Below are 26,596 nucleotides of genomic sequence, written 5' to 3'. Positions count from 1 at the left end.
GCCAAATATGGAACTGGTACAGTCTGACTGACCAAATATGGAACTGGTACAGTCTGACTGACCAAATATGGAACTGGTACAGTCTGATTGGCCAAATATGGAACTGGTACAGTCTGACTGGCCAAATATGGACCTGGTACAGTCTAAGGACTGGACAAATATGGAACTGGTACAGTCTGACTGACCAAATATGGAACTGGTACAGTCTGACTGACCAAATATGGACCTGGTACAGTCTAAGGACTGGACAAATATGAAACTGGTAGAGTCTGACTGGCCAAATATGGAACTGGTACAGTCTGATTGGACAAGTATGGAACTGGTACAGTCTGATTGGACAAGTATGGAACTGGTACAGTCTGATTGGCCAAATATGGAACTGGTACAGTCTGACTGGCCAAATATGGACCTGGTACAGTCTGATTGGCCAAATATGGAACTGGTACAGTCTGACTGGCCAAATATGGAACTGGTACAGTCTGACTGGCCAAATATGGAACTGGTACAGTCTGACTGACCAAATATGGCCACATCAAGATATTCTGTTGGTTTGAATGGTCATTGTTGCAATCTAGTTTGGTTTCGTTGTTTTATTTGAATGAAGAAACTGATTGAGAAATGATATCAACTCCTAAATCTCTCTCTCTATTCCCCCCCGCTCTCTCTCCCCCGTCTCTCTCTCTCTCCCACCCGTCTCTCTCTCTCTCTCTCTCCCCCCTCTCTCTTTCTATCTCTCTCTGTCTCTCCGTGTCCTTTTTCAGGGTATTCAAAAAAGCAAGTCCCAATGGAAAGGTGAGTTATACTTTGTGTTATTAACTACCTATCTGATAGCTGGAGCTAGCAGCTCTAATAACTACCTATCTGATAGCTGGAGATAGCAACTATAATAACTACCTATCTGATAGCTGGAGCTAGCAGCTATAATAACTACCTATCTGATAGCTGGAGATAGCAGCTATAATAACTACCTATCTGATTTCTGGAGCTAGGGTTAGGGTCAATAGGACTCTGCTAAGAGCTGTGATTCTCCTGTCTGGGCGGCGCTGGCTGGGTGGTGTTGGCTGGGCCATGCAGACTGGGCTGTGCTGGCTGGGTCATGCAGACTGGGCTGTGCTGGCCGGGCGGTGCTGGCTGGGCGGGGTTGGCTGGGCGGTGCTGGCTGGGCGGTGCTGGCTGGGTCATGCCTGTGTCTCCTTGTATAGTAAGTAGTCTGTAGGCCACAGCAGAGTAGATGGCTAGCTGTCTGATGTACCGGTCCTCACAGCAGCAGCAGCAGAGACTGTGGGAAGAATATGAAGCAGTTGCCTGGAGCTGACTCAGCTCCTGCTCTCTTTAGCTAGCTGGTCGTGTCAGGATTCTACACAGGGTTCTAAACAGGGTTCCACACATGGTTCTACTCAGGGTTCTCCACATCGTTCTAAACAGCGTTATACACAGGGTTGTCCACAGGGTGCTTCACAGGGATCCACACAGGGTTCTTAATATAGTTCTGCACAGGGTTCTAAACAGGGTTCCACACAGGGTTCTAAACAGGGTTCTAAGCAGGGTTCCACACAGGGTTCTACTCAGGGTTCTAAACAGGATTCTAAGCAGAGTTCTCCTGGTCAACCACAGGATGAACAGGGGATATTGGGGACAGACATAGTTAATGTTCATAGAGAGAAATACTTACAGAAGCCTGAAGATACTTCCTCTTTATGAAATCATTTATTCATCAATATCTACACAGTTGAGACAATTGTAACATATACACTTTCTTGTGTTTGTATATTTAAATTACTTTTTTTTTAAGGGAACGTGATATTTTAGTCCCAAAAAATATTGATGATATTTGACTTTTTAGAACCGTGAAATCTGGTACTTAAACTAATTATCTCATTACACTATTGTCTGAAAGCCACTGTTGTCATCCGCAGCTCACAGTGTACCTGGGGAAGAGGGACTTTGTGGACCACGTTGACCTGGTGGAACCCGTAGGTATGACAACCCTAACCATAACCTCTAGTTAACATAACCCTAACCATAACCTCTAGTTAACACAACCCTAACCATAACCTCTAGTTAACACAACCCTAACCATAACCTCTAGTTAACACAACCCTAACCATAACCTCTAGTTAACACAACCCTAACCATAACCTCTAGTTAACACAACCCTAACCATGACCTCCTCTAGTTAACACAACCCTAACCATAACCGTCTGTAGTTAACACAACCCTAACCATAACCTCCTCTAGTTAACACAACCCTAACCATAACATCCTCTAGTTAACACAACCCTAACCATAACCTCTACTTAACACAACCCTAACCATAACCTCATCTAGTTAACACAACCCTAACCATAACCTCTAGTTAACACAACCCTAACCATAACCTCTAGTTAACACAACCCTAACCATAACCTCTAGTTAACACAACCCTAACCATAACCTCTAGTTAACACAACCCTAACCATAACCTCCTCTAGTTAACACAACCCTAACCATAACCGTCTCTAGTTAGCACAACCCTAACCATAACCTCTTCTAGTTAACACAACACTAACCATAACCTCCTCTAGTTAACAAAACCCTAACCATAACCTCTAGTTAACACAATCCTAACCATAACCTCCTCTAGTTAACACAACCCTAAACATAACCTCTAGTTAACACAACCCTAACCATAACCTCTAGTTAACACAACCCTAACCATAACCTCCTATAGTTAACACAACCCTAACCATAACCTCCTCTAGTTAACACAACCCTAACCATAACCTCCTCTAGTTAACACAACCCTAACCATAACCTCCTCTAGTTAACACAACCCTAACCATAACCGTCTGTAGTTAACACAACCCTAACCATAACCTCCTCTAGTTAACACAACCCTAACCATAACCTCCTCTAGTTAACACAACCCTAACCATAACCTCCTCTAGTTAACACAACCCTAACCATAACCTCCTCTAGTTAACACAACCCTAACCATAACCTCCTCTAGTTAACACAACCCTAACCATAACCCACTCTAGTTAACACAACCCTAACCATAACCTCCTCTAGTTAACACAACCCTAACCATAACCTCCTCTAGTTAACACAACCCTAACCATAACCTCCTCTAGTTAACACAACCCTAAACATAACCTCTAGTTAACACAACCCTAACCATAACCTCCTCTAGTTAACACAACCCTAACCATAACCTCCTCTAGTTAACACAACCCTAACCATAACCGTCTCTAGTTAACACAACCCTAACCATAACCTCCTCTAGTTAACACAACCCTAACCATAACCGTCTCTAGTTAACACAACCCTAAACATAACCTCTAGTTAACACAACCCTAACCATAACCTGTTGTAGTTAACACAACCCTAACCATAACATCCTCTAGTTAACACAACCCTAACCATAACCCCCTCTAGTTAACACAACCCTAACCATAACCTCCTCTAGTTAACACAACCCTAAACATAACCTCTAGTTAACATAAACCTAACCTTAACCTCTAGTTAACACAACCCTAACCTCCTCTAGTTACCACAACCTTAACCATAACCTCCTCTAGTTAACACAACCCTAACCATAACCTTTCTAGTTAAGAGAACCATAACCATAACCTCCCATTCTACCACCATGCTCTGTGTACTGTATGTCCCCCTCTACCACCCTGCTCTGTGTACTGTATGTCCCCCTCTACCACCCTGCTCTGTGTACTGTATGTCCCCCTCTACCACCCTGCTCTGTGTACTGTATGTCCCCCTCTACCACCCTGCTCTGTGTACTGTATGTCCCCCTCTACCACCATGCTCTGTGTACTGTATGTCCCCCTCTACCACCATGCTCTGTGTACTGTATGTCCCCCTCTACCACCCTGCTCTGTGTACTGTATGTCCCCCTCTACCACCCTGCTCTGTGTACTGTATGTCCCCCTCTACCACCCTGCTCTGTGTACTGTATGTCCCCCTCTACCACCCTGCTCTGTGTACTGTATGTCCCCCTCTACCACCATGCTCTGTGTACTGTATGTCCCCCTCTACCACCCTGCTCTGTGTACTGTATGTCCCCCTCTACCACCCTGCTCTGTGTACTGTATGTCCCATTCTACCACCCTGCTCTGTGTACTGTATGTCCCCCTCTACCACCCTGCTCTGTGTACTGTATGTTCCCCTCTACCACCCTGCTCTGTGTACTGTATGTCCCCCTCTACCACCCTGCTCTGTGTACTGTATGTCCCCCTCTACCACCATGCTCTGTGTACTGTATGTCCCCCTCTACCACCCTGCTCTGTGTACTGTATGTCCCTCTCTACCACCCTGCTCTGTGTACTGTATGTCCCACTATAGTATTATTCTGTAATCGAGTTGATTCAGAAGCACATCTAGGTGATGTGTGATATAATCGATCATTTTCTGATGAAAATCACCTGTTTTTCCTTGAGACCATGCCGTGTTCAGTAGGCTACTGTTTCTGATGATGAAAGGTGTTTGATTTCACACGCCTAGATAACATTCACTTCTCCTTATTTTTCCAGACGGCGTGGTGTTGATAGATCCGGAGTACCTGAAAGAGAGAAAAGGTACTGTGAAAAGAGAATGTCTACTGTGAAAAGAGAATGTCTAGTGTGAAAAGAGAATGTCTACTGTGAAAAGAGAATGTCTACTGTGAAAAGAGAATGTCTACTGTGAAAAGAGAATGTCTACTGTGAAAAGAGAATGTCTAGTGTGAAAAGAGAATGTCTAGTGTGAAAAGAGAATGTCTACTGTGAAAAGAGAATGTCTACTGTGAAAAGAGAATGTCTACTGTGAAAAGAGAATGTCTAGTGTGAAAAGAGAATGTATACTGTGAAAAGAGAATGTCTGCTGTGAAAAGAGAATGTCTACTGTGAAAAGAGAATGTCTAGTGTGAAAAGAGAATGTCTGCTGTGAAAAGAGAATGCTGTGAAAAGAGAATGTATACTATGAAAAGAGAATGTCTACTGTGAAAAGAGAGTGTCTAGTGTGAAAAGAGAATGTCTGCTGTGAAAAGAGAATGTGTGCTGTGAAAAGAGAATGTCTACTGTGAAAAGAGAGTGTCTAGTGTGAAAAGAGAATGTCTACTGTGAAAAGAGAATGTATACTATGAAAAGAGAATGTCTACTGTGAAAAGAGAGTGTCTAGTGTGAAAAGAGAATGTCTACTGTGAAAAGAGAATGTGTGCTGTGAAAAGAGAATGTCTAGTGTGAAAAGAGAATGTATACTATGAAAAGAGAATGTATACTGTGAAAAGAGAATGTCTACTGTGAAAAGAGAATGTCTAGTGTGAAAAGAGAATGTCTAGTGTGAAAAGAGAATGTCTACTGTGAAAAGAGAATGTCTAGTGTGAAAAGAGAATGTCTAGTGTGAAAAGAGAATGTCTACTGTGAAAAGAGAATATCTGCTGTGAAAAGAGAATGTCTGCTGTGAAAAGAGAATGTATACTATGAAAAGAGAATGTATACTGTGAAAAGAGAATGTCTACTGTGAAAAGAGAATGTCTAGTGTGAAAAGAGAATGTCTGCTGTGAAAAGAGAATGTCTACTGTGAAAAGAGAGTGTCTAGTGTGAAAAGAGAATGTCTACTGTGAAAAGAGAATGTCTACTGTGAAAAGAGAATGTCTAGTGTGAAAAGAGAATGTCTAGTGTGAAAAGAGAATGTCTACTGTGAAAAGAGAATGTCTACTGTGAAAAGAGAATGTCTGCTGTGAAAAGAGAATGTCTACTGTGAAAAGAGAATGTCTACTGTGAAAAGAGAATGTCTACTGTGAAAAGAGAATGTCTACTGTGAAAAGAGAATGTCTACTGTGAAAAGAGAATGTCTACTGTGAAAAGAGAATGTCTGCTGTGAAAAGAGAATGTCTACTGTGAAAAGAGAATGTCTACTGTGAAAAGAGAATGTCTACTGTGAAAAGAGAATGTCTACTGTGAAAAGAGAATGTCTACTGTGAAAAGAGAATGTCTACTGTGAAAAGAGAATGTCTACTGTGAAAAGAGAATGTCTACTGTGAAAAGAGAATGTCTACTGTGAAAAGAGAATGTCTACTGTGAAAGGAGAATGTCTACTGTGAAAAGAGAATGTCTACTGTGAAAAGAGAATGTCTACTGTGAAAAGAGAATGTCTACTGTGAAAAGAGAATGTCTACTGTGAAAAGAGAATGTCTACTGTGAAAAGAGAATGTCTACTGTGAAAAGAGAATGTCTACTGTGAAAAGAGAATGTCTACTGTGAAAAGAGAATGTCTACTGTGAAAAGAGAATGTCTACTGTGAAAGGAGAATGTCTACTGTGAAAAGAGAATGTCTACTGTGAAAAGAGAATGTCTAGTGTGAAAAGAGAATGTCTGCTGTGAAAAGAGAATGTCTACTGTGAAAAGAGAATGTCTACTGTGAAAAGAGAATGTCTACTGTGAAAAGAGAATGTCTACTGTGAAAAGAGAATGTCTACTGTGAAAAGAGAGTGTCTAGTGTTCTAATGGCAGCTTGAAATTAAGCTTAAATCCACCAGTGAACAAAACTACTTGTCATGACATCATTAGTGGTCATCATGACCTCCTTAGCCTGATCCTCATGATGTCATTAGTCTGCTTATCATGACATCATTAGTGGTCATCATGACCTCCTTAGCCTGATCCTCATGATGTCATTAGTCTGCTTATCATGACATCATTAGACGGGTTGTGGTTTCAGCAATATATTGCATTTCTAAAAGGTATAATTAAACAAACCCTCGAGGTGCCTTGTTGATATATCGGTCTGATATACCACGGCTGGCAGCCAATCAGCATTCAGGACTCGAACCACTCAGTTTTATAACGATCTTTCACTCTTTTCTTCTCTCCTCAGTGTTTGTGACGTTGACATGCGCCTTCCGTTATGGACGTGAGGACTTGGATGTTCTGGGCTTGACGTTTCGAAAGGACCTCTTCGTGGCCAACATTCAGGCCTTCCCTCCAGTGCCCGAAGACAAAAAGAGGTTAACTCGCCTTCAAGAACGCCTGATCAAAAAGCTTGGGGAACACGCTCACCCTTTCACCTTCGAGGTAATGTTCAACACCACTGTGACCATCTCTATTAGGAGTTGTTGTTGTTGTTCTTTTTGTGTTTAGTGTTGTTGTTTTTGTTTTTTGGCGTATGTGAATTGTATTATGTTGTAATGTTTTTTGGTACCGTATACTTTAGGGACTACAGTGGAAATAAGTCTAAGATAAATAAGATAATGAGATAAAAATGTATCTGTCAATGATCTCATCCTAATTTTAAACCTCCTGTCAGCTGTACTAATTTTGAAATAAATGTTCATATTTCTGTTGACAGATTCCATTGAATTTACCGTGCTCAGTTACCCTGCAGCCTGGACCAGAGGACACAGGGAAGGTGCTTCTTGGGTTCAGCCAAAATCTACACTACTGGGTTGAAGGTTTTACGGAATCATGTAGTAACCAAAAACGTGTTCAACAAATCAAAATATATTTAAGATTTTAGATTCTTCATAGTAGCCACTAATTTCCCTTGATGACAGTTTTGCACACTTTTGGCATTCTCTCAACCAGCTTCACCTGGAATGCTTTTCCAACAGTCTTGAAGGAGTTGAGCTATATGCTGAGCACTTGTCGGCTGCTTTTCCTTCACTCTGCGTTCCAACTCATCCCAAACCATCTCAATTGGGTTGAGGTCGGGTAATTATGGAGACCAGGTCATCTGATGCAGAACTCCATCACTCTCATTCTTGGTCAAATAGCCCTTACACAGACTGAAGGTGTGTTGGGCCATTGTCCTGTTGAAAAACAAATGATAGTCCCACTAAGCACAAACCAGATGGGATGATGTATCGTTGCAGAATGCTGTGGTAGCTATGCTGGTTAAGTGTGTCTTGAATTCTAAGTACTGTTTCTGGGTCTTCCTTTACTGTGGCAGTCCTCATTAGAGACAGGTAACTCTGGGTCTTCTTTTCCTGTGGCAGTCCTCATGAGAGACAGGTACCTCTGGGTCTTCCTTTCCTGTGGCGGTCCTCATGAAAGTTCTTGAAAGTTTCCGTATTGACTGACCTTCATGTCTTAATGTAATGATGGACTGTCGTTTCTCTTTGCTTATTTGAGCTGTTCTTGCCATTATATGGACTTGGTCTTTGACCACATAGGGCTATCTTCTGTATACCACCCCTACCTTGTCACAACACAACTGATTGGCTCAAACGCATTAAGAAGGAAAGAAATTCCACAAATTAACTTTTAACAAGGCACACCTGTTAATTGAAATGCATTCCAGGTGACTACCTCATGAAGCTGGTTGACAGAATGCCAAGAGTGTGCAAAGCTGTCATCAAGGCAAAGGGTGGCTACTTTGAAGAATCTCAAATATAAAATATATATTGATTTGTTTAACACTTTTTTTTAATGGTTACTACATGATTCCATATGTGTTATTTCATAGTTTTGATGTCTTCACTATTATTCTACAAAGTAGAAAATAGTAAACAAAGAAATAAAGAAAAACCCTGGAATGAGTAGGTGATCTAAATCTTTTATCTGGTACTGTAACAGTTATATAACAATGCATAATGGCATTTAAGCAGAAAAATAATCCAACTTTAAAGCGAAATCCTGTTTTTATATTTTGTCTCTGAAGGCCTGTGGAGTTGACTTTGAAGTCAAAGTGTTCTGCTCAGAGAACGTCCAGGACAAAATACATAAAAGGTAAAAAATAATTTAATAATTATACAAAATGTTAAGCATATCATTTTTATTTAACCTTTATTTAACTAGGCAAGACAGTTAAGAACAAGTTCTTATTTTCAATGACGGCCTAGGAACAACTGCCTTGTTCAGGTTTGAACTTGCAACCTTCCGGTTACTAGTCCAACGCTCTAACCACTAGGCTACCCTGCCGCCCCATACGTACATTATTATTAAATGTAGTTCGAATTATGGAGGGATGTTTTGGGAAAACTACTTTTTGAATCAGTCCAGAAGGTCTCAGAGATCTTAATTTCACACCATTGAAGTTCAGACTTGATTGGGTGGGGAGGTCCTGTGAGCACCAGCAGGGTAAATGGAGTCATTCCACACCACAATGACTGCATCGGCAAAATGGTATATATAATATAGATATTATTATTATTATTACTCATATTGCTCTATAGTATTGCATTGCTGCCTAATAACTCAGTGTGTCTAACCCTTGTGTCTGAACAGGAAGTCAGTGTGTCTAACCCTTGTGTCTGAACAGGAAGTCAGTGTGTCTAACCTTAACCCTTGTGTCTGAACAGGAAGTCAGTGTGTCTAACCCTAACCCTTGTGTCTGAACAGGAAGTCAGTGTGTCTAACCCTAACCCTTGTGTCTGAACAGGAAGTCAGTGCGTCTAACACTAACCCTTGTGTCTGAACAGGAAGTCAGTGTGTCTAACCCTAACCCTTGTGTCTGAACAGGAAGGCAGTGTGTCTAACCCTAACCCTTGTGTCTGAACAGGAAGTCAGTGTGTCTAACACTTGTGTCTGAACAGGAAGTCAGTGTGTCTAACCCTTGTGTCTGAACAGGAAGTCAGTGCGTCTAACCCTAACCCTTGTGTCTGAACAGGAAGTCAGTGCGTCTAACCCTTGTGTCTGAACAGGAAGTCAGTGTGTCTAACCCTAACCCTTGTGTCTGAACAGGAAGTCAGTGTGTCTAACCCTAACCCTTGTGTCTGAACAGGAAATCAGTGTGTCTAACCCTAACCCTTGTGTCTGAACAGGAAGTCAGTGCATCTAACCCTTGTGTCTGAACAGGAAGTCAGTGCGTCTAACCCTTGTGTCTGAACAGGAAGTCAGTGCATCTAACCCTTGTGTCTGAACAGGAAGTCAGTGCATCTAATCCTTGTGTCTGAACAGGAAGTCAGTGCGTCTGATCCTTGTTTCTGAACAGGAAGTCAGTGTGTCTAACCCTAACCCTTGTGTCTGAACAGGAAGTCAGTGTGTCTAACCCTAACCCTTGTGTCTGAACAGGAAGTCAGTGCGTCTAACACTAACCCTTGTGTCTGAACAGGAAGTCAGTGTGTCTAACCCTAACCCTTGTGTCTGAACAGGAAGGCAGTGTGTCTAACCCTAACCCTTGTGTCTGAACAGGAAGTCAGTGTGTCTAACACTTGTGTCTGAACAGGAAGTCAGTGTGTCTAACCCTTGTGTCTGAACAGGAAGTCAGTGCGTCTAACCCTAACCCTTGTGTCTGAACAGGAAGTCAGTGCGTCTAACCCTTGTGTCTGAACAGGAAGTCAGTGTGTCTAACCCTAACCCTTGTGTCTGAACAGGAAGTCAGTGTGTCTAACCCTAACCCTTGTGTCTGAACAGGAAATCAGTGTGTCTAACCCTAACCCTTGTGTCTGAACAGGAAGTCAGTGCATCTAACCCTTGTGTCTGAACAGGAAGTCAGTGCGTCTAACCCTTGTGTCTGAACAGGAAGTCAGTGCATCTAACCCTTGTGTCTGAACAGGAAGTCAGTGCATCTAATCCTTGTGTCTGAACAGGAAGTCAGTGCGTCTGATCCTTGTTTCTGAACAGGAACTCAGTGCGCCTAACCCTTGTTTCTGAACAGGAACTCAGTGCGCCTGGTGATCCGTAAGGTCCAGTACGCCCCAGAGAAGCCCGGCCCCCAGCCCATGGCTGAGACCACCAGACAGTTCCTGATGTCTGACAAGCCACTGCACCTTGAGGCCTCACTGGATAAAGAGGTGATGGGCATGTTTTTTTCTGCTGGTAGAGGACATCTCTACATTACTCTACATTCTTAGGCCTCTGAGATATCTACTGCAGCCCTCATCCTTCACATAAAACACCCGTTCTGTCAGTCACATTCTGTTAAAGGTCCCCAAAGCACACACATCCCTGGGTCGCTCTTCATTCAAACACTCATTCAATGTCACACTTACTGACAGTTGTGTCCCAGCCCTTTGTGCTGTTGTCTGTGCCCAATCATGTTTGTATCCTGTTTTGTGCTGCTGCCATGTTGTGTTGTCATGTTGTGTTGCTACCATGTTGTTGTCATGTTGTGTTGCTACCATGTTGTGTTGTCATGTTGTGTTGCTACCATGTTGTTGTCATGTTGTGTTGCTACCATGTTGTGTTGTCATGTTTTGCTGCCTTGCTATGTTGTTGTCATGTTGTGTTGCTACCATGTTGTTGTCATGTTGTGTTGCTACCATGTTGTTGTCATGTTGTGTTGCTACCATGTTGTTGTCATGTTGTGTTGCTACCATGTTGTTGTCATGTTGTGTTGCTACCATGTTGTTGTCATGTTGTGTTGCTACCATGTTGTTGTCATGTTGTGTTGCTACCATGTTGTTGTCATGTTGTGTTACTACCATGTTGTGTTGTCATGTTTTGCTGCCTTGCTATGTTGTTGTCATGTTGTGTTGCTACCATGTTGTTGTCATGTTGTGTTGCTACCATGTTGTTGTCATGTTGTGTTGCTACAATGTTGTTGTCATGTTGTGTTGCTACCATGTTGTGTTGTCATGTTTTGCTGCCTTGCTATGTTGTTGTCATGTTGTGTTGCTACCATGTTGTTGTCATGTTGTGTTGCTACCATGTTGTTGTCATGTTGTGTTGCTACCATGTTGTTGTCATGTTGTGTTGCTACCATGTTGTTGTCATGTTGTGTTGCTACCATGTTGTGTTGTCATGTTTTGCTGCCTTGCTATGTTGTTGTCATGTTGTGTTGCTACCATGTTGTTGTCATGTTGTGTTGCTACCATGTTGTTGTCATGTTGTGTTGCTACCATGTTGTTGTCATGTTGTGTTGCTACCATATTGTGTTGTCATGTTTTGCTGCCTTGCTATGTTGTTGTCATGTTGTGTTGCTACCATGTTGTTGTCATGTTGTGTTGCTACCATGTTGTTGTCATGTTGTGTTGCTACCATGTTGTTGTCATGTTGTGTTGCTACCATGTTGTTGTCATGTTGTGTTGCTACCATGTTGTGTTGTCATGTTGTGTTGCTACCATGTTGTTGTCATGTTGTGTTGCTACCATGTTGTTGTCATGTTGTGTTGCTACCATGTTGTGTTGTCATGTTGTGTTGCTACCATGTTGTTGTCATGTTGTGTTGCTACCATGTTGTTGTCATGTTGTGTTGCTACCATGTTGTTGTCATGTTGTGTTGCTACCATGCTGTGCGGTCATGTTGTGTTGCTACCATGTTGTTGTCATGTGTTGCTGCCTTGCTATGTTGTTGACTTAGGTCTCTCTTTATGTAGTGTTGTGTTTTCTCACGTGTCGTGATGTGTGTTTTGTCCTATATATATTTATTTATTTTTTAAAACATTTTTAACCTCAGTCCCCCGTCCCCGCTGGAGGCCTTTTGCCCTCTGGTAGGCCGTCATTGTAAATAAGAATTTGTTTTACCTGACTTGCCGAGTTAAATAAAGGTTCAATAAATACAAATAAAATAAGTTGCATTACTCTTCATTACTCTACATTACACTACATTACCCTACATTACTCTACATTATACTACACTACCCTACATTACCCCACATTATACTACATTACTCTTCATTACTCTACATTACACTACATTATACTACATTACTCTACATTATACTACACTACCCTACATTACCCCACATTATACTACATTACTCTACATTACACTACATTACCCTACACTACACTACATTACTCTACATTACTCTACACTACCCTACATTACACTACATTATACTACATTACTCTACACTACCCTACATTACACTACATTATACTACATTACTCTACACTACACTACACTACATTACTCTACATTACTCTACATTACACTACATTACCCTACACTACACTACATTACTCTACATTACTCTACACTACCCTACATTACACTACATTATACTACATTACTCTACACTACACTACACTACATTACTCTACATTACCCTACATTATACTACATTACTCTACACTACTCTACACTACACTACATTACTCTACATTACTCTACACTACCCTACATTACACTACATTATACTACATTACTCTACACTACACTACACTACACTACCCTACATTACACTACATTATACTACATTACTCTACACTACCCTACATTACACTACAATACTCTACACTACACTACATTACACTACATTATACTACATTACTCTACACTGCACTACATTACTCTACACTACACTACATTACACTACATTATACTACATTACTCTACACTACACTACATTACTCTACACTACATTACTCTACATTATACTACATTACTCTACACTACCCTACATTACACTACAATACTCTACACTACACTACATTACTCTACACTACATTACTCTACATTATACTACATTACTCTACATTACACTACCTCTGCTGTACATTACAGTACATTATACTACATTACTCTTCATTACTCTACATTACTCTACACTACCCTACATTACTCTACATTACTCTACACTATCCTACATTACACTACATTATACTACATTACACTACACTACCTCTGCTCTACATTACTCTACACTACCCTACATTACACTACCTCTGCTCTACATTACTCTACACTACCCTACATTACACTACCTCTACCCTACATTACACTACATTATACTACATTACTCTACACTACCCTACATTACTCTACACTATCCTACATTACACTACACTATCATACATTACTCTACATTACTCTACACTATCCTACATTACTCTACATTACTCTACACTATCCTACATTACACTACATTATACTACATTACACTACACTACCTCTGCTCTACATTACTCTACACTACCCTACATTACACTACCTCTGCTGTACATTACAGTACATTATACTACATTACTTCACATTATACTAAGTTAGTCCACATTTCTCCACATTATACTACATTACCCTACCTTTTTGTATTGTTTTTATTATGGATCCCCATTAGTTCCTGCCAAGGCAGCAGCTACTCTTCCTGGGGTTTATTATGGATCCCCATTAGTTCCTGCCAAGGCAGCAGCTACTCTTCCTGGGGTTTATTATGGATCCCCATTAGTTCCTGCCAAGGCAGCAGCTACTCTTCCTGGGGTTTATTATGGATCCCCATTAGTTCCTGCCAAGGCAGCAGCTACTCTTCCTGGGGTTTATTATGGATCCCCATTAGTTCCTGTCAAGGCAGCAGCTACTCTTCCTGGGGTTTATTATGGATCCCCATTAGTTCCTGCCAAGGCAGCAGCTACTCTTCCTGGGGTTTATTATGGATCCCCATTAGTTCCTGCCAAGGCAGCAGCTACTCTTCCTGGGGTTTATTATGGATCCCCATTAGTTCCTGCCAAGGCAGCAGCTACTCTTCCTGGGGTTTATTATGGATCCCCATTAGTTCCTGTCAAGGCAGCAGCTACTCTTCCTGGGGTTTATTATGGATCCCCATTAGTTCCTGCCATGGCAGCAGCTAGTCTTCCTGTGGTTTATTATGGATCCCCATTAGTTCCTGTCAAGGCAGCAGCTACTCTTCTTGGGGTTTATTATGGATCCCCATTAGTTCCTGCCAAGGCAGCAGCTAGTCTTCCTGGGGTTTATTATGGATCCCCATTAGTTCCTGTCAAGGCAGCAGCTACTCTTCCTGGGGTTTATTATGGATCCCCATTAGTTCCTGCCGAGGCAGCAGCTACTCTTCCTGGGGTTTATTATGGATCCCCATTAGTTCCTGCCATGGCAGCAGCTAGTCTTCCTGGGGTTTATTATGGATCCCCATTAGTTCCTGTCAAGGCAGCAGCTACTCTTCCTGGGGTTTATTATGGATCCCCATTAGTTCCTGCCATGGCAGCAGCTAGTCTTCCTGGGGTTTATTATGGATCCCCATTAGTTCCTGCCAAGGCAGCAGCTACTCTTTCTGGGGTTTATTATGGATCCCCATTAGTTTTTGCCATGGCAGCAGCTACTCTTTCTGGGGTTTATTATGGATCCCCGTTAGTTCCTGCCATGGCAGCAGCTAGTCTTCCTGGGGTTTATTATGGATCCCCGTTAGTTCCTGCCAAGGCAGCAGCTACTCTTCCTGGGGTTTATTATGAATCCCCATTAGTTCCTGCCAAGGCAGCAGCTACTCTTCCTGGGGTTTATTAGGGATCCCCATTAGTTCCTGCCATGGCAGCAGCTACTCTTCCTGGGGTTTATTATGGATCCCCATTAGTTCCTGCCATGGCAGCAGCTAGTCTTCCTGGGGTTTATTATGGATCCCCGTTAGTTCCTGCCAAGGCAGCAGCTACTCTTCCTGGGGTTTATTATGAATCCCCATTAGTTCCTGCCAAGGCAGCAGCTACTCTTCCTGGGGTTTATTAGGGATCCCCATTAGTTCCTGCCATGGCAGCAGCTACTCTTCCTGGGGTTTATTATGGATCCCCATTAGTTCCTGCCAAGGCAGCAGCCACTCTTTCTGGGGTTTATTATGGATCCCCATTAGTTCCTGCCATGGCAGCAGCTAGTCTTCCTGGGGTTTATTATGGATCCCCGTTAGTTCCTGCCAAGGCAGCAGCTACTCTTCCTGGGGTTTATTATGGATCCCCATTAGTTCCTACCAAGGCAGCAGCTACTCTTTCTGGGGTTTATTATGGATCCCCATTAGTTCCTGCCATGGCAGCAGCTAGTCTTCCTGGGGTTTATTATGGATCCCCATTAGTTCCTGCCATGGCAGCAGCTAGTCTTCCTGGGGTTTATTATGAATCCCCATTAGTTCCTGCCATGGCAGCAGCTAGTCTTCCTGGGGTTTATTATGGATCCCCATTAGTTCCTGCCATGGCAGCAGCTAGTCTTCCTGGTGTCGGGCAAAATTTAGGCAGTTCTACATTTTAAAAACATTACAATACATTCATAACAGATTTTACAACACATTACGTGTGTGCCCTCAGGCCCCTACTTCACAACCACACATCTACAACACAAAGTCCATGTGTGTATAGTGCGTATGTTATTGGGTGTATGCATGTCTGTACCTATGTTTGTGTTGCTTCACAGTCTCCTGTTACATGAGGTGTATTTTTATCTGTTTTTAAATCTGATTCTACTGCTGCATCAGTTACCTGATGTGGAATAGAGTTCCATGAAGTCATGGCTCTCACAAATACAAGTAGTGATGAAGTCAATCTGTCCTCCTTTAGAGCCAGGAGAGATTGACATGCATATTATTAATGTTAGCTCTCTGTGTACATCCAAGTCTGTGACACCTGACCACACGAATTAACAGTAGTCCAGCTGTGACAAAACTAGAGCCTGTAGGACCTGCCATATTGATCGTGCTGTTAAGAAGGTAGAGCAGCGCTTTATTATGGACAGACTTCTCCCCATCTTAGTTACTGTTGTATCAATATGTTTTAACCATGACAGTTTACAATCCAGGGTTACTCCATCCAGGGTTACTCCATCCAGGGTTATTCCATCCAGGGTTACTCTAAACAGTTTGGTCTCCTCAACTTGCTCAATTTCCACATAATGTATTACAAGATTTAGTTGAGGTTTAGGGTTTAGTGAAGGATTTGTCCCAAATTCAATGCTTTTTCGTAAAAAAAATAAAAATATTTAGGACTAACTTATTCCTTGCCACTCATTCTAAAACTAACCGCAGCCCTTTGTTATGTGTTGCGGTCATTTCAGTAGCTGTAGTAGCTGACGTGTATAGTGTTGAGTCAACCACATACATAGAAACTCTGGCTTTACTCAAAGTCAGTGGCATGTCGTTAGTACACATTTTAAAAAGCAAGGGGCCTAGACAGCTACCCTGGGGAATTCCTGATTCTAACTGGATTATATGTGATAGGCTTCCATTAAAGAACACTCTCTGGGTTTTGTTAGACAGGTAACTCTTTATCCACATTATAGCAGAGGGTGTACAGCCATAACACATACGTTTTTCCAGCAGCAGACTATGATCAATAATATCAAAAGCCGCACTGAAGTCTAACAAAACAGCCTCCACAATCTTTTTATCGATTTCTCTCAGCCAATCATTAGTCACTGTGTGAGTGTTGTGCTTGTTAAATGTCCTTCCCTATAACTGTTCTGAAAGTCTGTTTGTCAATTTGTTTACTGTGAAATAACATTGTTTCTGGTCAAACACAATTTTTTCCAAAACTTTCCAAAGGGTTGGTAACAGGCTGATTGGTCGGCTGTTTGAGCCAGTAAAAGGGGCTTTACTATTCTTAGGTAGCATAATGACTTTAGCTTCCCTACAGGCCTGAGAGCACACACTTTCTAGTAGACTTAAGTTGAAGATATGGCAAATAGGAGTGGCAATATCGTCCGCTATTATCCTCAGTAATTCTCCATCCAAGTTGTCAGACCCGGTGGCTTGTCATTGTTGATAGACAACAATAATTTTTTTCACCTCTTCCACACTCACTTTACGGAATTCAGAATTACAACGCTCGTCTTTCCTTATGTGTGTAGTGTGTAGTGTCAGCGTTTGTTGCTGGCATGTCATGTCTAAATTTGCTAATCTTGACAATTTGCCAAATCATTTAAAGTAGTTCACAATATCAGTGGGTTTTGTGAAGAATGAGCCATCTGATTCAATGTGAATGATGGAGCTGAGTTGGCCCTTTTTTCACAGCATTTCATTGAAGGTGCTCCAAATCATCAAATCAAATCAAATCAAATGTATTTATATAGCCCTTCGTACATCAGCTGATATCTCAAAGTGCTGTACAGAAACCCAGCCTAAAACCCCAAACAGCAAGCAATGCAGGTGTAGAAGCACGGTGGCTAGGAAAAACTCCCTAGAAAGGCCAAAACCTAGGAAGAAACCTAGAGAGGAACCAGGCTATGTGGGGTGGCCAGTCCTGTTCTGTCTGTGCCGGGTGGAGATTATAACAGAACATGGCCAAGATGTTCAACTGTTCATAAATGACCAGCATGGTCGAATAATAATAAGGCAAAACAGTTGAAACTGGAGCAGCAGCACGGTCAGGTGGACTGGGGACAGCAAGGAGTCATCATGTTAGGTAGTCCTGGGGCATGGTCCTAGGGCTCAGGTCCTCCGAGAGAGAGAAAGAAAGAGAGAAAGAGAGAATTAGAGAGAGCACATGTGGGGTGGCCAGTCCTCTTCTGGCTGTGCCGGGTGGAGATTATAACAGAACATGGCCAAGATGTTCAACTGTTCATAAATGACCAGCATGGTCGAATAATAATAAGGCAGAACAGTTGAAACTGGAGCAGCAGCACGGTCAGGTGGACTGGGGACAGCAAGGAGTCATCATGTCAGGTAGTCCTGGGGCATGGTCCTAGGGCTCAGGTCCTCCGAGAGAGAGAAAGAAAGAGAGAAAGAGAGAATTAGAGAGAACACATGTGGGGTGGCCAGTCCTCTTCTGGCTGTGCCGGGTGGAGATTATAACAGAACATGGCCAAGATGTTCAACTGTTCATAAATGACCCGCATGGTCAAATAATAATAAACTTGAAAGATGTTTTGGACACTACAGTGACAATGGTTAACTTTGTTAAATCAAAAGGCCCCTGAACTCTCGTGTATTTCCTGCATAATGATACGGGCAGCGACCTTGTAACGCTTTTACAACATACAGAAGTGCGCTGGTTATCAAGGGGCAAAGTATTGACATGTTGTTTTAAATTGAGAGACGAGCTTCAAGTTTTCGTTACTGACCATCATTTTCACTTGTCTGACCGCTTGCAGGATGACGGGTTTCTCACACGCCTGGCCAAATCTGGGTGATGTTTTTTCTCAACTGAATGACAGGGACTCTCCTCAACTATATTCAATGTGCGGGACTAAATTGAGGCTCTGATTAAGAAGTTGGAGCTCTTCTCTGTCTTCATTAACAAGGACAACACACAGGTCTTTCCATCGTTGTATGATTTTTTTTTGTGTGTAAATGAACTCAAGCTTACGGACAATGTCAAATGTGATATAGTGAAGCACCTGAGTGAGTTGGGTGCGCAATTACGCAGATGACACAAACAACTGGATTCGTTATCTCTTTCATGCTCTGAAAGAGTTATGTGCATCCTTTAAAGCACACCCTTCTCATGAACCTGTTGTGAGTTATTCACCATTTCTGATGAACAAATAAGGTTTTATATGTAAGGTGGTTAAATAGAGAGCGAAATTACTGATTATTATTATATTATTATTTGTGCCCTGGTCCTATAAGAGCTCTTTGTCACTTCCCACGAGCCGGGTTGTGACAAAAACTCACACACATTCTTATGTTTAATAAATGTATCGTTTAGTGTGTGATTGGATTTTTCTCAGGCTTTCGCCTGCAATATCAGTTCTGTTATACTCACAGACAATATTTTTACAGTTTTGGAAACTTTAGAGTGTTTTCTATCCTAAGCTGTCAATTATATGCATATTCTAGCATCTTGTCCTGACAAAATATCCCGTTTACTACGGGAACGTTATTTTTCCAAAAATGAAAATACTGCCCCCTAGTCACAAAAGGTTAATGAATTTATCATATAGTGTGTGTGTGGCAGGCTTAAAATGATGACAAAAAACAACATTTGAGAGTGCGCTGACCCTGGTGCTAGAGGGGGTACAGCTGGAGGTTGAATGTTTGAAGGGGTACAGGACTATAAAAAGTTTGGGAACCACTGCTCTACATCATACTACATTATACTACATTACTCTACATTATACTACATTACTCTACATTATACTACATCACTCTACATTATACTACATCACTCTACATCATACTATATTATACTACATTGCTCTCATCATACTACATTATACTACATTACTCTACATTATACTACATTACTCTCCATTATACTACATTACTCTACATCATACTACATTATACTACATTGCTCTCATCATACTACATTATACTACATTACTCTACTTCATGCCACATTGCTCTAATTATACTACATTACTCTACATCATACTACATTATACTACATTACTCCCCATTATACATTACCCTACATTATACTACATTACTCTACATTATGCCAAATGACTCTACATTATACTACATTACTCTACATTATACTACATTACTCTACATTATACTACATTACTCTACATTATACTACATTATACTACATCACTCTACATCATACTATATGATACTACATTACTCTACATTATACTCTACATTATACTACATTACTCTACATTATACTACATTATACTACATCACTCTACATCATACTACATTATACTACATTACTCTACATTATACTTCATTACTCCACATTATACTACATTACTCTACATCATACTACATTATACTACATTATACTACTCCCAATATACATGACCCTACATTATGCCAAATTACTCTACATTATACTGCATTGCTCTACTTCATACTGCATTATACCGCATAATACTACATTACTCTCCATTACACTACATTACTCTACATTACATTACTCCACATCATCCTACATCATACTACATTACTCCCCATTATACCACATTACTCTACATTATACTGCATTACTCTACATTTTTACTACATTCCTCTACATCATACTACATCATACTACATTACTCTCCATTATACTACATTACTCTCCATTATACTACATTACTCTCCATTATACTACATTACTCTCCATTATACAGTGTTAATCCACATTATGTTACTAGGTCTACTGTTTTTCTGGGGGGAGGAGGGTGTTTGTTTGGGGGGGTACAGTAATATCTTTTGCATCTTTCCTTCCAGATCTACTACCACGGGGAGCCTATCAGTGTCAACGTTCACGTCACAAACAACACCAACAAGACGGTGAAGAAAATGAAGATTTCAGGTGACTGCAACATACACTTCAGTATCAAATTACTGGTAGTCCTGTGTGTTTCTTTCAGAACGTTGATGCGTTCTACAGATGTAGGATCTTTGACCTATATTGTCACGGCAACAACAAAAAATATCCTGCAGCAACAGGATTTGAACGTTTAGTCCATAATGTTATTTGGACGGTGGTTAACCTGTTGCGACGACCAAACCCGGATCCGGGATTCTATTTATAGACCTAAGCTCATTACCATAACGCAACGTTAACTATTCATGAAAATCGCAAATGAAATTAAATAAATATGCTAGCTCTCAAGCTTAGCCTTTTGTTAACAACACTGTCATCTCAGATTTTCAAAATATGCTTTTCAACCATAGGAAAACAATCATTTGTGTAACAGTAGCTAGCTAGCGTAGCATTTAGCGTTAGCATTAGCGTTAGCATTAGCGTTAGCATTTAGCAGGCAACTATCACAAAAACAAGTAAAGCCTTCAAATAAAATAACTTACCTTTGAAGAACTTCTGATGTTTTCAATGAGGAGACTCTCAGTTAGATAGCAGATGCTCCGTTTTTCCAAAAAGATTCTTTGTGTATTAGAAATAGCTCCGTTTTGTACATCACATTTGGCTACCAAAAAAAAAAAAAAAAAAAAAAAAAAAAAAACGAAAATTCAGCCCTCAAAACGCGAACTTTTTTCCAAATTAACTCCATAATATCGACTGAAACATGGCAAACGTGGTTTAGAATCAATCCTCAAGGTGTTTTTCCACATATCTCTTCAATGATATATCCTTCGTGGAAGCCTGGTTTCTCCTTGCTCTCAAATGGAAAAATAATTGCACCTGGCTTTACGCTCCAATTTCGACGCAGGGACACCAGGCGGACACTTGGAAAATGTAGTCTCTTATGGTCAATCTTCCAATGATATGCCTACAAATACGTCACAATGCTGCTAACACTTTGGGGGAACGACAGAAAGTGTAGGCTCATTCCTTGCGCAATCACAGCCATATAAGGAGACAATGGAAAACAGAGCTTCAGAAATTCTGATCATTTCCTGGTTGATGCATCATCTTGGTTTCGCCTGTAGAATGAGTTCTGGGGCACTTACAGACAATATCTTTGCAGATTCTGAAACTTCAGAGTGTTTTCTTTCAAAAACTGTCAAGAATATGCATAGTCGAGCATCTTTTCGTGACAAAATATCGCGCTTAAAACGGGAACGTTTTTTATCCAAAAATGAAATAGCGCCCCTAGAGATCAAAGAGGTTAATGTTATTAGCTGGCCAAAAGTAGGCTACATTGAAAAGTGCAATACTGTTAATGTAGGTTTTCAGTGAATTCATGAAGCTCATCTAAGGAATATTCTCAGGAACAAAAGAGTGATCAAATTAAGATACTACATCTGTAACGATTGTAATTTCTATTCACAGTGCGTCAGTATGCAGACATCTGTCTATTCAACACAGCACAATACAGATGCCCGGTCGCAACAGAGGAGACAGAGTACGTTTCTTTACGTTTTTTACAACACAGAAATCTGACATGACAGCCAGTCCTGTCTTCAATAACTAATCTGACATGTAGGCCAGTCCAGTCTTCAATAACTAATCTGACATGTAGGCCAGTCCAGTCTTCAATAACTAATCTGACATGTAGGCCAGTCCTGTCTTCAATAACTAATCTGACATGTAGGCCAGTCCAGTCTTCAATAACTAATCTGACATGTAGGCCAGTCCAGTCTTCAATAACTAATCAATAACTAATCTGACATGTAGGCCAGTCCTGTCTTCAATAACTAATCTGACATGTAGACCAGTCCAGTCTTCAATAACTAATCTGACATGTAGGCCAGTCCAGTCTTCAATAACTAATCTGACATGTAGATCAGTCCAGTCTTCAATAACTAATCTGACATGTAGGCCAGTCCAGTCTTCAATAACTAATCAATAACTAATCTGACATGTAGGCCAGTCCAGTCTTCAATAACTAATCTGACATGTAGGCCAGTCCAGTCTTCAATAACTAATCTGACATGTAGGCCAGTCCAGTCTTCAATAACTAATCAATAACTAATCTGACATGTAGGCCAGTCCTGTCTTCAATAACTAATCTGAGATGTAGGCCAGTCCAGTCTTCAATAACTAATCTGACATGTCAGCCAGTCCAGTCTTCAATAACTAATCAATAACTAATCAATAACTAATCTGACATGTAGGCCAGACCTGTCTTCAATATCTAATCTGACATGTAGGCCAGTCCAGTCTTCAATAACTAATCTGACATGTCAGCCAGTCCAGTCTTCAATAACTAATCAATAACTAATCTGACATGTAGGCCAGTCCAGTCTTCAATAACTAATCAATAACTAATCAATAACTAATCTGACATGTAGGCCAGTCCTGTCTTCAATAACTAATCTGACATGTAGGCCAGTCCTGTCTTAAATAACTAATCAATAACTAATCAATAACTAATCTGACATGTAGGCCAGTCCTGTCTTCAATAACTAATCTGACATGTAGGCCAGTCCTGTCTTCAATAACTAATCAATAACTAATCAATAACTAATCTGACATGTAGGCCAGTCCTGTCTTCAATAACTAATCTGACATGTAGGCCAGTCCAGTCTTCAATAACTAATCAATAACTAATCAATAACTAATCTGACATGTAGGCCAGTCCAGTCTTCAATAACTAATCAATAACTAATCAATAACTAACTAAACACAAATTGAGACTATAAATCAATTAAAAAGCAGGCCAAGCGTTAGTCATGATGACAGATAAGAACCATCGTACGTGTAACTGATCTGGTGTTATTGATTATCGTTGTCGCAGTGACGTGGTGGCTCCGAGTTCAACGTTTTGTAAAGTCTACACCCTCACCCCTTTCCTCAACAACAACCGAGAGAAACGTGGTCTGGCATTGGACGGCAAACTGAAACACGAGGACACAAACCTGGCTTCTAGTACATTGTGAGTACAATATGTTAAGCTATTTTATACAATGCTGTGCTCTGCTATAATATACTATGCTATACTATACTATACTATGTTATACTATGTAATGTTATGCTATACTATAATATTCTAAACTATGCTATACTATACTATAAAATTATAAACTATGTTATACTATAATATAATATTCTAAACTGTGTTATACTATACTATACACTATGTTAAACTACACTATGCTATACTATAATATAATATTCTAAACTGTGTTAAACTATACTATAATATGCTATACTACACTATGTTATACTCTAATATTGTAAACTGTGTTATGCTATATTATGTTAAACTATACTATGTTATACAATACTGTACTATAATATTCTATACTGTGTTATACTATACTATGTTATACTATAATATTTTAAACTATGTTATACTATACCATACTATGTTATACTATGTTATACTATAATATTCTAAACTGTGTTATGCTATATTATGTTAAACTATAGTATGTTATACAATACTGTACTATAATATTCTATACTATTTTATACTATGCTATACTATAATATTCTAAACTATGTTATACTATGCGATACTATACTATAATATTCTAAACTATGCTATACTATACTATGTTATACTATAATATTTTAAACTATGTTATACTATACCATACTATGTTATACTATGCTATACTATAATATTCTAAACTATGTTATACTATACTATAATATTCTAAACGGTGTTATACTATACTATGTTAAACTATACTATGTTATACAATACTGTACTATAATATTCTAAACTATGTTATACTATACCATACTATGTTATACTATGCTATACTATAATATTCTAAACTATGTTATACTGTACTATAATATTCTAAACTATGTTATACTATATATACTATGTTATACTATAATATTCTAAACTATGTTATACTATACTATGTTATGCTATACTATAATATTCTAAACTATGTTATACTATATCATACTATGTTATACTATACTATAATATTCTAAACTATGGTTATACTATACCATACTATGTTATACTATGCTATACTATAATATGTCATACTATTCTATGCAATCTTATAATATACTATTCTATACTGTGTTGTACTATACTATGTTATACTATGTTATTCTATTCTATACTATGTTATATTATACTATTCTATACTATGTTATACTACACTATGTCATATACTAACCTATACTATTCCATGTTAACTTTTTTATACAATACTATAACATACTATACTATGTTATACTATTGTATACTATGCTATACTATTCTATTCCACCCTATGTTATACTCTACCATGCTATACTGTTCTATACTATGTTATACCATACTATACTCTATTATACTATACAATTCTATACTGTGTTCTACTATTCTATACTATGTTCTACTATTCTATACTATGTTATATTATTCTATACTATGTTATATTATTCTATACTATGTTATATTATTCTATACTATGTTATATTATTCTATACTATGTTGTACTATTCTATTCTATGTTATATTATTCTATACGATGTTATACTATTCTATACTATGTTATATTATTCTATACTATGTTCTACTATTCTATACTATGTCATAGTATTCTATACTACTTTGTACTATTCTATGTTATATTATTCTATACTATGTTATATTATTATATACTATGTTGTACTATTCTATACTATGTTATATTATTCTATACTATGTTCTACTATTCTATACTATGTCATAGTATTCTATACTACGTTGTACTTTTCTATGTTATATTATTCTATACTATGCTGTACAATTCTATACTATGTTTCAGTATTCTATTCTATACTATCATGTACTATACGTTACTATACTACACTGTTATATTATACTATCCTGCTATACTATACTACACTGTTATACTATGCTATACTATTATATACTATGCTGTACTATACTACGCTGTTATACTATACTATACTATGCTATACTAGTGTATACTACGCTATAATATTATATACTATGCTGTACTATACTACGCAGGTATACCATACTATACTATTGTATACTATGCTATACTATAATATACTATGCTGTACTATACTGCGCTATTGTATACTATGCTATACTATAATATACTATGCTGTACTATACTACACTGTTATACTATGCTATACTATAATAAACTGTTATACTATGCTATACTATTATATACTATGCTGTACTATACTACGCTGTTATACTAAGCTATACTATAATACAGTGCCAGTCAAAAGTTTGGACAGACCTACTCACTCAAGGATTTTTCTTTATTTTTACTATTTTGTACATTGTAGAATAATAGTGAAGATATCCAAACTATGAAATAAGACATAAATAAGACATAATAAGACGTAAAACCATCAATGTATATTTTATATTTGAGATTCTTCAAAGTAGCCATCCTTTGCCTTGATGACAGCTCTGCACACCCTTGGCATTCTCTCAACCAGCTTCATGAGGTAGTCACCTGGAATGCATTTCAATTAACAGGTGTGCCTTGTTAAAAGTGAATTTGTTAACTTTCCTTCTTAATGCGTTTGAGCCAATCAGTAGGGGTGGTATACAGAAGAGAAGCCGTATTTGGTAAAAACCCAACCTCATATTATGGCAAGAACAGCTCAAATAAGCAAAGAGAAACGACAGTCCATCATTACTTTAAGACATGAAGGTCAGTCAATCTGGAAAAGTTCAAGAACTTTGAAAGTTTCTTCAAGTGTAGTCGCAAAAACCATCAAGTGCTATGATGAAACTGGCTCTCATGAGGACCACCACAGGAAAGGAAGACCCAGAGTTACCGCTGTTGCAGAGGATAAGTTCATTAGAGTTAACTGCACATCAGATTGCAG

At 39.4% G+C, this 26,596-nt stretch overlaps 1 protein-coding gene across 1 annotated transcript in view; it reads left to right on the top strand.

The window, feature by feature from the left end:
* LOC139383019 (arrestin, beta 1) overlaps positions 1 to 26,596 on the top strand; it is a 60,299-nt gene that overhangs the window by 15,650 nt on the left and 18,053 nt on the right. The window contains exons 2-11 of the mRNA XM_071127313.1: positions 762 to 792; positions 1,917 to 1,977; positions 4,527 to 4,571; positions 6,850 to 7,046; positions 7,321 to 7,380; positions 8,632 to 8,699; positions 10,570 to 10,705; positions 20,662 to 20,746; positions 22,169 to 22,241; positions 23,577 to 23,714. Coding sequence (XP_070983414.1) covers positions 762 to 792; positions 1,917 to 1,977; positions 4,527 to 4,571; positions 6,850 to 7,046; positions 7,321 to 7,380; positions 8,632 to 8,699; positions 10,570 to 10,705; positions 20,662 to 20,746; positions 22,169 to 22,241; positions 23,577 to 23,714 — 894 coding nt within the window. The remainder of the gene's footprint in view (positions 1 to 761; positions 793 to 1,916; positions 1,978 to 4,526; positions 4,572 to 6,849; positions 7,047 to 7,320; positions 7,381 to 8,631; positions 8,700 to 10,569; positions 10,706 to 20,661; positions 20,747 to 22,168; positions 22,242 to 23,576; positions 23,715 to 26,596) is intronic.

Source organism: Oncorhynchus clarkii, chromosome 24 (genome assembly GCF_045791955.1).
Source record: "Oncorhynchus clarkii lewisi isolate Uvic-CL-2024 chromosome 24, UVic_Ocla_1.0, whole genome shotgun sequence".
Classification (NCBI taxonomy): domain Eukaryota; kingdom Metazoa; phylum Chordata; class Actinopteri; order Salmoniformes; family Salmonidae; genus Oncorhynchus; species Oncorhynchus clarkii.
The sequence above is the reverse complement of the archived record's forward strand: the minus strand, read 5'-3'. Positions and strand labels throughout refer to the sequence as shown.